Source organism: Crassostrea angulata, unplaced genomic scaffold (assembly GCF_025612915.1).
Source record: "Crassostrea angulata isolate pt1a10 unplaced genomic scaffold, ASM2561291v2 HiC_scaffold_120, whole genome shotgun sequence".
NCBI classification, from domain to species: domain Eukaryota; kingdom Metazoa; phylum Mollusca; class Bivalvia; order Ostreida; family Ostreidae; genus Magallana; species Magallana angulata.
The window spans coordinates 31,495-48,532 of record NW_026441675.1 but is presented as its reverse complement, the minus strand read 5'-3'; the positions used below and the strand labels follow the sequence as shown (position 1 = coordinate 48,532).

General features: G+C 35.1%; 3 protein-coding genes across 3 annotated transcripts in view; all 3 read right to left on the bottom strand.

The window, feature by feature from the left end:
• LOC128169364 (intermembrane lipid transfer protein Vps13-like) overlaps positions 1 to 142 on the bottom strand; it is a 27,775-nt gene extending 27,633 nt beyond the window's left edge. The window contains exon 1 of the mRNA XM_052835519.1: positions 129 to 142. Within this exon, the coding sequence (XP_052691479.1) occupies positions 129 to 142 (14 nt within the window). The remainder of the gene's footprint in view (positions 1 to 128) is intronic.
• An 801-nt stretch (positions 143 to 943) lies between these two features.
• LOC128169365 (uncharacterized) lies at positions 944 to 2,454 on the bottom strand. The gene has a single exon (XM_052835520.1). The coding sequence runs from the start codon at positions 2,438 to 2,440 to the stop codon at positions 1,919 to 1,921; it is 522 nt and encodes a 173-aa protein (XP_052691480.1). The 5' UTR covers positions 2,441 to 2,454; the 3' UTR covers positions 944 to 1,918.
• A 1,125-nt stretch (positions 2,455 to 3,579) lies between these two features.
• On the bottom strand, positions 3,580 to 13,788 carry LOC128169363 (uncharacterized). The gene is made up of 2 exons (XM_052835518.1): positions 13,509 to 13,788; positions 3,580 to 4,712 (listed from the first exon to the last, which is right to left on the bottom strand). The coding sequence occupies exons 1-2, from the start codon at positions 13,647 to 13,649 to the stop codon at positions 3,891 to 3,893; spliced, it is 963 nt and encodes a 320-aa protein (XP_052691478.1). The 5' UTR covers positions 13,650 to 13,788; the 3' UTR covers positions 3,580 to 3,890.
• Between the last annotated feature and the right edge of the window lie 3,250 nt (positions 13,789 to 17,038).

The window sequence follows — 17,038 nt, the reverse complement described above, 5'->3', positions numbered from 1 at the left end:
TTGAGTCACGTTATGTCCGCCGTCACGTTATGTCCGCCGTCACGATATGTCCGCCACTTTTTTGAAAAAATCGTCACGTTATGTCCGCCATCACGAAATGTCCGCCACTTTTTTGAAAAAATCGTCACGTTATGTCCGCCATCACGAAATGTCCGCCACCTTTTTGAAAAAATGGTCACGTTATGTCCGCCATCACGAAATGTCCGCCACTTTTTTCGAAAAAAATCATTGTTATGTCCGCCTTTACAAAAATTCCGTATATTCCCCCAAAAGTCATTACCATATGTCCGCCACCTTCGAATTTCAGAGAAATTGTATTAAATGCATGCACGTCGCTAAAAATGTCAGCATTGTTCTTGGAAAATGTATGGGCTAATGTCCGCCACCAGTTTTGAACACACTACTCTCTCTATTATTTCTAAATATAATATTTGCTATCCCATTGTGTAATATTATGTTTGCCATTTATTGATCTGAAATTATTTTCAGAATGAGAATTATATGATCGTATTAATCAATATACATAAATGTACACACTATCTCATAACGTTGAAACGTATGTCCGTCAAAAATTCGGAAAGATCGTATCATGTCCGACGCGAAAATTTATTGCATTATGTCTGCACATAGGAATGTACGTTCAAATCGTAAGTCGGAACATTATGTACGCCGCATTATATAGACTATTAGTTCGTTTAACGCACACGATGCACACGCTAAAAATTGTGAAAAATCTGGACAAAATGTCCGCAAACAGGAATGCATGTTTAAATCTTATGTCCGACATTATTTAGTGCACTCCAATTTTCTAAATGTCGTTTTATAATGTCCGCCGCTTTAACTTTTGGAGAAAACGTACTCTGTCCACGCTAAAATCTGTGAAAAATTATGCATGTCTGCAAAAAGGAAATGTGTCGCGCCATTATGTCTGCCATTAAAAAAAAATGATCACTTTTTTCTTTAAAAAGTCGTAACTTTTTGTTTGTCGCCTATAAATTGAAAAAAAAAATCGTTTGTTTGCCCACGTTATAAATTGTGGTATAATGTCCGCCATCATGAATGCATGTTTAAACCATAAGTCGTTATGTCCGACATAAAAATGTGTTATCCTATTTTTAAAGTTACGCCGCATTAACTTTTGAAGAAATCATAAATGATTATGACCACGCTAAAAATTGTGGCATAATGTCCGCCGACTGTAATGCATGTCATAGCATTATATAAGCAATTTCAAATATTCACATTTTTTCCAAAAGTCGTAATATTATGTCCGCCGTTATATTTTTAAAGGGATTATATAATGACCAAGCTAACATTGAAAAATAAAATGGCATAACATCCCTAACACGAATGTATGTTTCAATCGTAAGTCGTAACACTATATACGCCCTTTAAAAAGTGCTATTTTTTAATCGTCGTAACATTATGTCCGCCACTGAAATTTTAAAGAAATCGTATTATGACCACGCTAAACATTGTGAACGTTGTTCAAAATGTCCGCCTACCTAATTGTATGTCGAAACATAATGTCTGCAATTAAAAAAGGTTGCCTAGTTTCTAAAAGTCTTTACATTATGTACGCCGCATTTAAATTTTAAAGAAATCGTATTATGCCCACGCTGAATATTGTGAAAGAACGTGACAAAATGTCCGCCAACAGGAATGTACGTTTAAATAAATATTATTAATAGTTATAGATAAATATATGACAAAATCTGTATTACGTCGTACATGGAACTGAAGGCAGGCGTTGTTGTCTTAAATGTTATGAAATGAATTTTTTGTTTTTATTAGGAATTCGAGATTTTGTAACTTGATGGGGGTGCCATTTTTTGGCCGTTGTTAGACATGTTCTGATTGCTGTTAAGAGGTAGCTTTTCGAAAAATGTGAAAGGCCCTTAAAAGGGCCGTTTATTCTCTACTCAAAGGAGCGACTTTTTACTGTCTTGCTTATGGAAAGCAGGAATATGACAGTCCCAGCGTCGTTGAAATGGATTCCGTCTGGTAGATAGTGTCTGGGAAACCTGACGTCTATTCTGATGAAGGTTCTGCCAAGGATTTTCTTCATCTTATTGTTGACGGTTCTCCTCTTTCCGTCGAATTCCTCACGTTGTAGAGAAGAACGGAATTTTCCCCTGGAGACTATCTCCGTGAAGAAAATATCGGGTTGTCGGGGGGCGAAATCTCTTATTCTGTGGAAGAGGCTTGTCAGGCAGTCGATGACAGTAGACGGCTCTGCTCCACTGGAAATGTCGTTACCCCCCAAACAAACGACAACGATGTCCGGGCTGTATCTCGCCATTTTGAAGATTAGGTTTGGGCAGGGCTGGGAGGCTGTCATTCCACCAACACCGAACCACTCTACTTCAAATGGCATGGCAAAGTCTGCAAAATAAGAAGCTCGCTTCACGTATGAGGATCCGAAGATGGCGACTTTCATCGTTAATATAAAAAATAAAATGCATGCATCGTAATTATAGCACACGTGGGACAATACAGGCGATTGTATAATTATCACCTCACATTTATTTCCTCATAATTAAACAGTAATGACAATCGCCTCTTCTATTATAAGCGATTATAATTATCGCCTACATTTATCTCCTCATAATTAATGAGTAACGACTACCGCATCTGATAATTTTAATTTTAGTATCACACGTAGGCACTAATTACATTATTAATTATATGCAAAAGGGTTTGATATTATTCATCCCACTTCTCATAAATGAAATAATTAGTTATTAATTTGACTGTCTACTATTGCTGACATGTAGAGGAAAGTCAACATTACAGTTGTAAACAAAGAATATGAACATAATACCGCCTCTGTTTATCTTATTATTTTTTTTAATTTTAGAATATGATTATATCTTAAGTTCAGAGATGCTTAGGAAATTTGTGGTTATCAGGCATTCGGTAACAAACATTTAAAAATAATTAACCGGGAAAAAGACATTCATCTATAGTTCTCTTCATTACTTCTTAATGTTAAAAAAAATATATATTTCTTTAGATTTTATACGCATCTGCATGTCAAAGTATTTACTATAACGTACGTAAATTAGCGGTAATTTAAAACTTACAATGTAGAGGTTCTATGTTAGAATTTCCAGTATGACGATTTTGAAAATGTATTATAAGGACATGTGCATCATCAAAAACTACTGATTACATGAACAGTTCTGAAACGTTTCAGAGACTCTAATATGAAATCTATGACATTAAGGGCATTTTCAGTATGCATTAAAATACGCGTTTCAATATTTAACCATCTAATCATTTTGAGTAACCAGACAAAAGCAAATAAATATAGTACTCAAAATCATGTTTGGATAGGAGGGAAAACAATGAATAAAAAACTAAATAAAAATTAAGGGTATGGTCTGGAAATCAACTCACTTTACCTTGCTAGTACATGCACAAGTCAAGTAATAATATCAGGAGATTTCTGCCAGATTAAACTGTTGCCCAACTCTTGCCACGTGGAGGCATCTCCTATTAAGAGTCTTTTTTTTTATTAAATGATTAAACAGAGAGAGAGAGAGAGAGAGAGAGAGAGAGAGAGAAAACACACTTTCAACATTGCTTTGTTTTGAAAGTGTTTCCTTTACTTCTACATTGAAAAAGATAATGGAATAAATAAATACATAAATAAATAAATAAATAAATAAATAAATTCATTTTGTTTACATATTGTCCTATATTTGCGCGACACGTGGCTCCAACTGGAAGCCAGCTCATAAGGAGACAGGCCGTACCACATGTTTACTGTTGTTATGTTATTTGCGCGATTGGTGGCTCCAACTGGAAGCCTATTTAGGGAAAATAGGCCATACCACCGTCAATTGACGCTCATTTACTAACGCTGCACACGCGAATATTAAATTTTACTGTTTGAATTTAAAACCGACAATATAATACCATCCGGTGATTGCTGTTGCGAGGATCTCGATGTAGCCATTTATCCATCGGGAAGAAATTGGTCTCAGTACGTCACGCAGTTCCATCATTACTCCACTCCCAGGACCCGCCACTCGGCTTAACTTACGAAGAGACCAGTTGTGTCGTACGCCATCAGGAAACACAGATTTACCTTCCAATATGGACATAACATTTTCATTTAAGTAAATTTGAGGACATAAATTATAAAGGGTGGCTAGCAGATATTCGAAATGTGTTGATACCTTCATTAAAGTTAAAAACATGTTGAAATTGTTATAGATTACAAGGGACAAAATGTTGCGCTGAATAAAAAAAGGTAAATCAGTAAAACGCTTTTGGTTTACCGTTTCGGCAAAAATTTGCTTACGTGCCCTGACATAATCACTTGGTGTGAACTTCTTAGGAGGGCGCACTATTGACCTTAAATGAATTGGTGATAACACCGGAGGTTCCTCGTCATAATTTGAACCATTTGCTGTATCTGCAATTTGAATTAAAGAAGGCGGATCAATATAAAATGACATATTAAGGCTTGGAGGGGATAACCTGTCATGAACTGTGGAATTGAGATCGTTTCTGTCTGAGGCGGCTGTTGGGGAGGCTGATGAATCTAACGTTGACAGGAGAGGAGCATCAATGTGTTCCTCTTCTGTGTGACAAGGGGCGCTGTCTAGATGGCTGCTTTGAGGAGAAAATGAACTGTCGTCTGTAGATAAATGTAGGTTCAGAACTGAATCAGTCGAATAATTTGTAGGTTGAATAACTTCCTGAAAAGAATGGTTGTAAAAATCACTACAGTTGTCTGTGATATTGTGATTTGAGATTGTATTTTTGTTTTGAAGACATGTTATATTTACATTTTGAACATTAACTGCACTATTAAAAACATCTGACTGCATGCCTACTATTGGCTCTAATCTAATAAAATGAAACTCGAACTCATGACCCAAATAAATATGCAAAAGATGTTCCCGATTTTGAGGATTGAAAGGTAAAATGTAATTTAAGTCGGACTGGGCGCTCGACACGATACCTATTGCGATGTTAAACGCGTTTGCTATGGCTGTAATGCAGATGTGATCGCCCCATTCGGTACCTAAGATGCCCTCTAAATAGGTGTCCCAGTCTAGGTTAGGAATGAACTGCGAGAAGCGGTCGCCGGCTGGTGTTTCGGGATTTTCGGAAAGCCAATTAACCACGACATTTCGGATATCTTGCTGACCAAGATCGGTTTGTAACTGACTTGAGAGCGATTGTGCAACAGAATGGAATAGACAGCTGCCGTCTTTAGGAATGTTTCCAACAGGAACTAAATCGCGTTCAAGCGCATTTCGAACCAAGTCGTCATGGGCTGTATCGGTTATCGAAAGGCTCGGTCCTTTAAGTTGGTTAACTAAGTTTTCGGACAGATAGAAATCCGATATATGAGGGAAATTATGAGACGGCAGCGAACACGAAATTTTGCTTTTGCGGCAACAAAATTTACTGAGTTTGTGTTTGCAGTTGGGGTCCGACTTTCGTGAGCATTCATCGCTGATACATTCGCACATGGGATTAAATCTTAATCGATGACGTTTTTGCCTTTTTAACAATTCTTCGGAACGCGAAATCGCAGCTATATTTTGAACGTTTATCCAACGCGAAACCCCACTAGAAAACTTGATTTTATACGAGAACGCGTTGTGTTTAGTAGCGATTACTTTCCCTCTTTCGAAACGTGGCTTAGCTTTATTGTAATTTTTGTGCGTTCGAGATTTTACATACACGTCGTCGCCCACGCTATACACACTAACTTGATGTTTTTTGAAATGGTGTTTTATCATAGTTTTTTCGCGTTTGTTCGATGCCAATAAGGCTGCGTTGCGGACAGCTGATTGCCTTTTTAGCTGACTAGAAACGTGATTCGGAACGCTCGGCCCAAGTCGAGTAGATTTACGCACGCGATTAGATTCCCGGCCGTGATACACGTAAAATGGCGACGCCTTTAATGAAGAGTGATACTCTTCATTGCGTAACATCGCGTATTTTGGTAAATCCCGAACCCAATTCGAATCGATTGTTTTAAGTAAGTCGTACTTAATCTTTGATTTCCACGATTTATGCGACGATTCGATTTTACCTTGACTTTGTGGATAATACGGTCGGCTATTGATAATTTGACAACCCAATACCTCGGCCAATTGGGTAACTGTTCCATGAAATTCTCGACCATTATCGCATTGAATAATTTTTGGCGGTCCTTCGCTTTGATAAATGGACTCGAGCGCGTCTGCAACCTCGGTGCTTTCTTTCGAGCGACCAAATTAATGATATGATGAAACTAAGATCGAAACAAGTTTTGACAACGTACAAAATAAATAAATCGTAACATATAAAACATAGATATCGTGCCTGATTATAGCTGCAGGTCTGAAGCTCCCGGTTTGAAAAAATTCGGATGGAGGACCTGGGAGGTACAGGACCACCCATTGAAAAAAATTGTATATTTATTGCGCAGAAAGACGTGCGCTGTTTTCGACTAATTTATCTTATTTATACGCAAATTCTGTGAAAACAATTAGTACCATTAAATTATTCATGCAATTTACTACTGATATCTCTGATGTCTCTTCACTTGCCTCGGATAGTCTTTAAACACCATCACCAGTCCCGTAAATTCATGTGGTGCACTTTGTTTACATGTAAAAATGGCGACTCTCGATCTCGATGTAAATTCAACATACTTGATTTTCCGAGGTCGGTAGCGTGTTTCGGAGAAGGTCTGATATCCGAATTTTTTCAGACCCGGAGCTACAGACCTGCAGCTAGCCTAATTATTTCATGACATATACAAATTACATTACCAATTATGTGAATTTTAAAAAAAAAAGTGTTAAGTTTAAATATATCTTTTAAAGAAAAGAGGTCGCACTGTTTGATTAGGATTTTTTATCAAACAGATGCAAATTAACGAAAAACAAATCTGACTTTTAACCCCGAGCTTTTAACGATAAGGGATTTCAAAAGTTTTATAGATTTTATGTACGGTGCCCCTTATTGCCGAGAGAGATGCTGCGAACGTTAACTTAACCGCCTGTGGAAATTGTATTAGTGTGATTATACCCATATAACTGTGTATGCAGTAATTAGGAAGCGAACCAATGTAATGTTTTAGTCACGATGCAGAATATTTACCGTTCCTAAAACGTTTCATTTTCCCACTTGAACGGTGAGCGCACTCAGAGCGAACGGTGAGCGCACGCTTACCGGAATTTGGTGTAGGCTAAAGAACGGTGAAGTATCAGGCACGTAGCATCGGGGGGGGGGGGGGGGGGGCAGGGGGGCCTGCCCCCCCCCCCCCCCCCCGCCCACTTTTTATCGCAGAAACAAATTTTTTAAAATTTCTATATAAGAAATTGAATTATCATGGAGTTCCCCCCCCCACTTTTTTGGGAGCATGAATTAAAATAATATGAAAATAAGGAAATTATGATGGAAATAGAAGTTATATGCGACGCCCACTCCCCCCCCCCCCCCCCCCCTCCCGGATTAGGATTTCGACGATTTTGGGAAAGTCATAATTTCCTTTTTCTTTTTTGCTTGTCAAGATTTTAGGATGAGTCGCCCCCCCCCCCCCCAACTTTCAGTAACGATGCTACGTGCCTGAGTATGAGCGAACGCAGAGCGCAACGTGAACGGTGAACGCATGGTGAACGATATGTGAACTCTTTGTGAACGCAAGATGATCGATTTATTCGGAGTGCATCCGGAGTTATCCTTACATTGTATTTCATCGATAATCAGGAAAAGAAAAACCGCATAAACTACATGTACTTATCGTGAAAGTTGGCAAAACAATCCTATCCTATCCTTTATCTTGTATCCTTCATATTATCAGCAAATAATATCTATCCTATCCTATCTAATGCCATATATGCTTAGGAATAAGAGTTAAACAAAACGAAATTGAAGACAATAATAGATTTAGCAACGAATTATCGAATAATGTGATTATAAAAATTCTAATAAATACCTAAATCGAAAATCTTTAGTACAAGGTACATATACTTAAAGACCTGAGCATCGGAAATATCAAATCGCGGAGTGTACACAGTTACGTTACCAAACAAATAAGTGATTACATTTTTGTTTTCGTTATATATACATGTATGTATTATAACAAATAAAGCAGATAAAGAACCTTTGTTTATTTACATCATTTGAGTTGATCTGTAATCGGCTCATTCGCTCGACGATTAAAGTAATCATGATTTGGGAAATTATTATTTTTTTATGAATCACTTTAAAACATCGCATTTATCGATAAATCTTTCGATGCGGCGTGCATAGATTTTCTTGAAAGTTTTGTTGATAAATACCAATTATATAAATAATGCTTGTTTAGGAGGGTGACAGTTGAAATTACTACCCCGAGAACACCATTGTAACTACGAGAAAACGTAACTGCTTTTATTATTTTTTTTTTATTCGCATTTTATTTATCAAACGCATATTAAGTACTTTTTTTATATAGGAATGACGTAATAAACATACAGCGATAATGATTCTTGTAGTCATAAAAAGCAACAACAAAAAACGGACCTGCTCAAGAAAGTGTACTTTAAATTCAATTGATTAAATACTGATAAAAATGATGTTTTATGTGTATTATAAGTTTTCTTGCACCTTTACTCACGTGTTCTTTTCTAAATTTCTTGTGACTCAGAAGACCGATTCTTTCATTTTGGAGTTTCGAATGAAAATGAATGAAAAAATGAATGCTGAACGCACAATTAGCGTTTTGTGAACGGTGAGCGCGAACGAAGCGAAGCGGGGAGTGCAATTAAACAAACGATGAGCGCATGGAAAAAAATGGGAAAGTCGAAGTATCAGGGATGTTTCAATTAATGATTTGTCGGGGTAATACGACGAAAAAAAAATTAATTTATACGATTCCAAGCGTATTATATACGTACCAATTGTAAAACTTATGCAGAATCTTTTCGTAATGGAAGGACTTGTTTGTCAAATTGGCATACGCCTAATGAGCTGGTTGAAATATTAAACAATTTTTTATCTATGTCGGAATTCTAGCAAAGCCGAAAAAGAAAGGTGTCTTTTGGGTTGTTATATTTACACCAACAGCTGTGACAGTAATACGTTCATCCATTTTTGTTTTACATCGGTTTACTTCGTTTACCACAGTAACTACAGTTTAAAGTTTGTTATATCGCTCCTGCGAATGTGTTTGAAATGTTTTCTTTATCGTTGCTAAGTATGTAATAAATCCAGAGGTGCTCGAATGAAAGTCCACGAGACTTCACCAAGATTTGATCAGTTCGTGTGAGATTTCGATCGGAAGTACAAGTGTTCGGATAATATTCTCAAAATACGTAAGTACTGGTCGTTTTTATATCATATCCTACTTGGATTTATGTTAAAACATAAAAACCTTTTAAGATGTATGTCTCATATCACCATCTAGCGGTTATTTACATTAAACGATAAAATGCAGAACAGAATAATCGTTCATGTTCAACCACGTGTAGAGTTGTTGAAATATATGTTTGATGCTTGTGGTGTGCAATACCATATTTTATTATAGGGTCTACTGAATGTCTTAATGCTAGAGAAAATGTTTCCCTAAAGTCTTTTATATAAAAATGACGTGAATTCTACGACGACCTGCACGCGCATATATCATGCGCATGTTACAATTCGTTGTGTTACCCGTTGCCAAGTGTGTTGCTAACGCTGAGGGTATAAGAACGGATTATGAACTGCATTTAAACCAATCATATTTCAGTATTTAACATTTAACATAAAGTCGTTACATAATGTCCACCGCCTTATGGAGAAATTTTATTATGACCGCGCTCATAATTATGAAAAATTGTGGCTTGATGTCCGCCAACTGGATGTTATGTTTCAAGCGTTAGTTGTAACATTATGTCCGACATTAAACAAGTTCTTTTTTCTCTCAAAGGAGCAGCATTGTACTATGACATTACTAAAATTGTGAAAAAGTATATGTCGTAACGTTCTGTCCGACTTTCAAAAAATTTTCTTTTTCTTTCTGAAAATAATAAAATTAATAATATTATGCTTGCAACGATAACGTTTCTGATAAAATCTTTGTCCGACGTGAAAAAACTATTTTAAAATTGTGGCATAATATCATTTTAAATATGAATAAGCAAACCCCACTTGCGCCCCAATTATACGTCATTTGAATTTACTGGACTGTATAATACAAATTCGATTTGCAGAGATATTACATTAAAAAAAACCACTTAAAAATATAAATATTCCTATCAAACTGAAAAGGGGGGGGGGGGGGTGTCGGTTTTGACGCCTATGCATATGTTATCTTTTTTAGAATGTTGTGACTTTATCATAACGTTTAAAGCTGCTTAGTTTGATTATATATCAACAACAAACGATCACTTAATACAATCTCCAATACACTTAACACAAAGGCATGTATACTTAGCACAAAGTCATGTACATTTCTGTTTGTGTATGTATACATATCTCGTACATCCGACGTCCGACACATATTCTCATATGTATTACAACTGTATCATTATCTCGTAATAAGTTAAAATTATTGTGTTCAACTTATTTGTACGTATTACATACAACTGTATTTTTCGTTATTTCGACTGAGTATTTCGAATGTACGACATAATATCTCCTTATAACGACTTCATAACTGCTTATGACTACATGTTATCGCGTACATAAAACAATTATTTCGTTATTACACTGCACGGCTCATTATTTCATGATAAAGTATCGTTTTGTAGGCATGACACATTTTTCGACATTCAGATTTAGTATCTTGTTTATCGGACAGAGTATCTCGTTATTACGACATATTATCTCGAACGTACGACATATTACTTCGTTATCACAGTGTACGACTTAATACTTGTATATATGACATATTTTTCGTTATTTCGACTGAGTATTTCGAATATTCGACATAATATCTCGATATAACGACTTCATATCTGCTTATGGCTACATGTATTCTCGTGCATACAAACAATTATTTCGTTATTACACTGCACGACTCATTATTTCATTTCGACTTATCATTTTGTAGGCATGGCATATTTTTCGTTATTCCGATTAAGTATCATGTTTATCGGACTGAGTATTTCGAACGTACGAGATATTAACTTGTTTTGACGACGAAGTATCTCGTTTTTACGACATGTTATCAAAAACGTATTACTTCGTTATTACAGTGTACGACTGACATATCGTTAATTTGACTGAGTATCTCGAACGCACGAGATACAATCTCCTGATGACGACTTCATATCTGCTTATAACTACATGTTATCTTTTACATACTACATATTATTTCGCTATTTCATTACACGACTCATTATTTCATGACCTAATTTTTGTTATTACGATTTAGTCCTTCGTTTATATATATATATATATATATATATATATATATATATATATATATATATATATATATATATATATATATATATATATATATACGACATGTTATCCCGTACGTACGGCATAGTACTTCGTCATTACAGTGAAATTTAATATTTTGTACGTACGGTATATCATTGCGAATAACACTTAGACACTAGCTATGATTGAGAATCTCGAAGGTGCGATATTTTTTTCGTTATTACGACTAGTATTTCATTTAACGAAATGTTATCTCGTATGTAGGAATTTGTTTCGTTACAACAGTATGTGACTTATCATTTTGTACGACATATTATATTATGTTACATAACTGTTCGCGTACGTGTAAAATAATTTGATTCAACATTTTTAACATGTTCCATTTTTATTCTTTGTTTATGAAATAATTCTATAAATTTGATAAAACCAAAGACATAATCGTCCTTAATTAATACATGTATCTGCTTTACATAAATAACGTCTGATGTACACTTATATTATAGTCTATAGTTTTATCAAAAAATGCTACACGTTTTCACCTACATGAACTTTTCATTCTACACGTTTTGTACAACTTGTACAACAATAACAATATGCAGAAATTATGACCTAATACACATAAAATTAGAGGATTTACCTAGTCACACGTACTCGTTGAAATGCTTAACCACTCTATTATCTCGCTTTGTATCTTATACATGTACAGGTACGTTCGACATAATTATGTCGTTTGTAAAACTTATTTTATGTCGTAGTAATCACATACTATCTCGTACGAACTACCGCTCTATTATCTCGCTTTGTATCTTAAACATGTACAGGTACGTTCAACATAGTTTATGTCGTTTGTAAAACTTATTCTATGTCGTAGTAATCACTTACTATCTCGTACGTACTACTTTTTATCTCGTACGTACATGTACGACATATTATCTCGACCGTTATAACGATTAAGTACGAGGGTTGTCTAAAACGGGGCTTAATTAATTCATCTGGAGTGACCAGGGTCCGCCGAGTTGCTAATTGCTCTACACAATTAAATAGATGGAAACGATAAAAAAATATTGGAAATATACCAATTTCGTCTCAATCCATCGTTTTAGAACTCCACAAAAAATTATTCATTCATTTTTATTTTCATATTATCTCTGAAGTCGTATAACTACATGTAGCTGATATATTTATGATTGAAATATGTTACTACGTAAAATCTGAACATTTCGTCTTCCATTATTCAGGCTATACTGGGATTTTGCTGTTTTCGACGTTTAACAATTGTGACGTTAAAGTAGTTTAACCTGAGACACGATTTATGTGCTATTGTCTCATGAATGATTTTCAATAAAAATTACGTACAAAAATATTTAAAATGTAATTATAAAAGGATAATTTTGATTTTTCTAACGTATCGGAACTAGCATGAAAATCAGTCTTCACTGGCCCAACTATATACAAGTGTAAACAGCCGCCATTGTAATCCCTCGTAATAAGATGTCTTCATAATTTTAGTCAAAAGAGAAGAAAGACAAGTACGGAAGTGCTGAAGGAGGTCGATTTTATGCATTATTGTTTGTTTTTTTAAACTTAATTTGAAAATTATGTTCTGAAATATTATATTGATAAAATTAATTTCATTAAACTATGTACCGGTAATCGGAATATTTCTGGATATCTAAGGATCTTAGCAATATGTTGGTTATATCCTAACATTAACATGCATAAAAATACACAATGTAATGTAAAAGTGTACTCAGTAGCTCGTCGGACTGACGATAGTAAGATCGTTAGCGCGATCGATCTCGTATACAACATCGGTATAGTCTGCTTATGCTTTATACATGTAACCTTAGAAAAGCATACTAAATTACTTAATTTGTTAATGAAGTGACAAACTGATAGGAATCATACCAATGTCCCATCGCAACATCATCATTGTGCTATCGCAACATTGTCTTCGTGTTATCACACGAGATATCGCAATGTAACTCGTGGCGCATCGGAGTATCGAATTAATAATCTTGTTTATAGAACTGTGCCCGCATCTTATGATCGATAATATCTTGAGATTAACCATTCAGTGTTCGTGTCTTAGCAGAATACATGTTGTATTAGTATATCATGCATGTTAATGTTACCGTAAATGAGGCGATATCTTTCGTCCGATATTGGTCGAATCGTCTTCTCGACTGGCGCTCCTGAGGTCTTCCACCAAAAGGAAGCAATGCTAAATAGCAAAAGTAGACTACAAAACAAGAAATAAGACATAAATAAAGCATAAAAAGGCCATTTAGAAAAATAATTAACTGAAGCAAATTCTGTTAGAATTAGGTTAAAACCATAGGGACGACAACGAACACCAACTGATAGCAAAAGGTCATTCAATGACCCTCGTGAAATAAAAGTAAACGTACATGTATATAGCAGACAAGAGAAGTTATACAGTATAGACAGACAAATTGACGACAAACATAATAGAATTAGAAAAGGCTGACCTGATCTGTTAACTGGAGTAAAATTATACAGATAGACAAACAGACGACAAACAAAATGTGATCAGAAAGGCTCACCTGATCCGTTAGCTTAGGTGAAAGCTATACAGACAGACGACAAACCAAATGTGATCAGAAAGGCTCACATGGACCCGAGGCCACGAAACTTAGACGGGATTTTTTTTATCTCAATCTCACTTTTCCACAAGAAATATATATTGGAATAAGGGGACTGAGATCAAAATTGAGCCCGTCTACGTTTTATTGCCCTGGGCCAGATCTGTCAGTTTTTTTTACTGACAGGCAAACGGACGACAAACATAATATTATCAGAAAGGCTCACCTGGTCTGTCCGCTTAGGTGAAAGCTATACAAACAGGCAAACTGACGACAAACAAAGAGTTATCAGAAAGGCTCACTTGGCCCCGGGGCTATAAAACTTAAACGAGATTTGTTTCGATCTAAGTCTCACTTTTCCACTAGGAATATATAGTGGAAAAGGGAGGCTGAGATCAAAAGTGAGCTCGTCTACGTTTTATTGCCATGGGGCCAGATCTGTCAGCTTGAGTGAAAGCTATAAAGTCATGCAAACAGACGACAAACAAAATGTGATCAGAAAGGCTCGCCTGATCTGTCAGTTTTGGTAAAAGCTGAAAATCATATTTATGATTAACACACACGAAAAAATAACTAAAGGTTAATGCGTGACCCTCCTGAAATAAAAGTACATGAACATGACAAATTAGGTGAAAGCTACATGTATACTCACAGACACACGGACGACAAACAAAATGCGATCAGATTGGCTTACTTGATCTGTCACTGACTGTCAGCTTTGGAAAAAAGAATATGAGACTGAGAATATATATATATATATATATATATATATATATATATATATATATATATATATATATATATATATATATATATGAATATATGCATATATATATATGATAAACAAAAACAAATATTATCTAAAGGTTGTTGCATGACCCTCCTGAAATTCAATGTAAAAGTACATGTATATAACAGACTAGAGAAGTTATACAAACAGAATAAGGGACGACAATCAAAATGTGATCAGAGAGGCTCGCCTGATCTGTCAGCTTTAGTGAAAGCTGTACACGCATACATAGGTAAACAAACGAAGAACAAAGTGTGATCCGAAACTTCAAGGCTCGCCTGAATTTTCAGAATGGGTGAAGCTGAAGAGAAAATATTATAAATATAGATATAAGACGAACATAATTGCATAATATAGTAAGGATATCGAATATTATGTTAATAATTATTCATTTCATTTATACTTTTTTATGTTTAGAGCAAATTTTTACTGGTGACATTGAACTTTACAACAATCTGAGTTTGAGAACTCAACCCCTAAGTAAACAACGTATCTAATAAAAAAACAACAACCTCAGATCTTATCAGTACTTTAAGTAAGTGTTTTGAATTTTTTGTACCATGCAGAATCCTATAATTATGGTATCAAAAATGCGGAATTCCTACATCAACGAATTACATGTAGTGATACATGTAGCTTGACGTGTTGCACTGTACAAATACCGGTATATGCTTTGCTGTTATTCACAACAAATCCGGATGGTGTATTCTGTACTATTATTTTATTCGAACAAAAAAAGGATTAATAAAAATTCATATAGATCCGGCTTACTCGTAACTTGAATGGCAAAGCAAGCTTTTGGAAAAGCCGTTACAGGCATTTCACTTTACGACTACTATTCTTGAATAGAAAAATTCCGCATTAATAATGATTATTTGGGCGTTTTTATAATGAACGTTTGATTTAAAAGCAAAGCTTTTTTTATGATTTTTTATTAAAAATTATTCTCTCTCTCTCTCTCTCTCTCTCAATTTGTTCCGAAATAATTAAATGTCCATTATGCACTCGTTGAATAATTATACTTTTAAGTGGTAGCGATCAAAGTATTACTAAATCATTATTAAATTCGATTTTGATTTTGAAAAAAAATACAATGAGATCGATAAAGGAAAGCAAAATATGTTAATTGACACACTAGTCTACGGATTTGTTTTCAGATAGATGTAAATTTAGTACTTATAATTTTCGGCAGGTATTTTGAGACCTCGTTGATGAAAGTATTTTGCGCCAAAATATCATTCTTATGATCTAAGTCAAAATTGCATTCTTATGACTTAAGTCAATTTATACAAGATTGGAGAAGTATAGTAGATAACTCACCAAGATGTATTAATTATAGAATTTTAAAATTTAATTGTTGATTTTACAGATCTATGGATCACGTTTACAAAATTACGAACATGTTAGTGGCGTCGGATACAATTTGAAAGTGGGGGGGGGGGGGGACTGGACAAATCCTCAGAAATCTGGATGAGCAAAAAAAAAAACCATAACAACCCTTCATCCCGTAATCATTGGGGGGGGGGGGGGGGGGCTAATATACACTATGACTCCAACTTCTCAATATTTCAATCTGTTCATGGTATATTAGTGAATAATTATGTTTACTGCGAGAAAAAGTAGTGGGGGGAGGGGGGCTCAACCCCCTATAATGCTATGTGTCCAATGGTTGTGTATAACTTTGCAAAAATAAGTGTGGGGGCTAAGCCCCTCTAGCCCCCCCCCCCCCCCCCCCCCCCCCCCGGTTCCGACGCCTATGCTTGTAATCACCGATTCTCCATAGTAACAGGTAGATGGCATAATATTGAAAACAATTTAAGAAAATGTACAATGTGTGACTCTAAAATTATTGGGGATGAATTTCATTTCATTTTAGAATGTACACATTTTGTAAATGATAGAAAAATGTTTTTGTCCAAGATATATCATGAAAACCCAAATGTTATAAAAATTAAGCGAGCTCGTTAATACTTTTAATGTAGAAAATATAAAAAAAAAAAAAAAAACTTGTCAAGGTTTGTTAAGAAAATGTTCAATGTCTGTTCTTCCAGAAACCAACTTCAACAACTTATTGTATTGTATAAACTTAACTGTTTCCATCATTCTTACTCCTCCTGTACATGTGATCCTTGACTGTTTTTTTTGTACAATTGCATATACTGATTTTGAACCATAAATACCAGTGAACTGGTCTTGAGTGAATAAAGAATTGAAGTTGAATAATTCTAAATAATTATTTTATTAAGAACGCTAATATATTTCTGGAACC

What these genes read in the sequence shown, in the direction of transcription:
- LOC128169365 (XM_052835520.1), bottom strand. Translation starts at nt 2,440, where the DNA reads ATGAAAGTCGCCATCTTCGGATCCTCATACGTGAAGCGAGCTTCTTAT.
- LOC128169363 (XM_052835518.1), bottom strand. Translation starts at nt 13,649, where the DNA reads ATGCTTTATTTATGTCTTATTTCTTGTTTTGTAGTCTACTTTTGCTAT. An exon ending in AAGATATCGCCTCATTTACG is followed by an intron (nt 4,713 to 13,508) that starts GTAACATTAACA and finishes CATTCTTTTCAG; the next exon opens with GAAGTTATTCAACCTACAAA.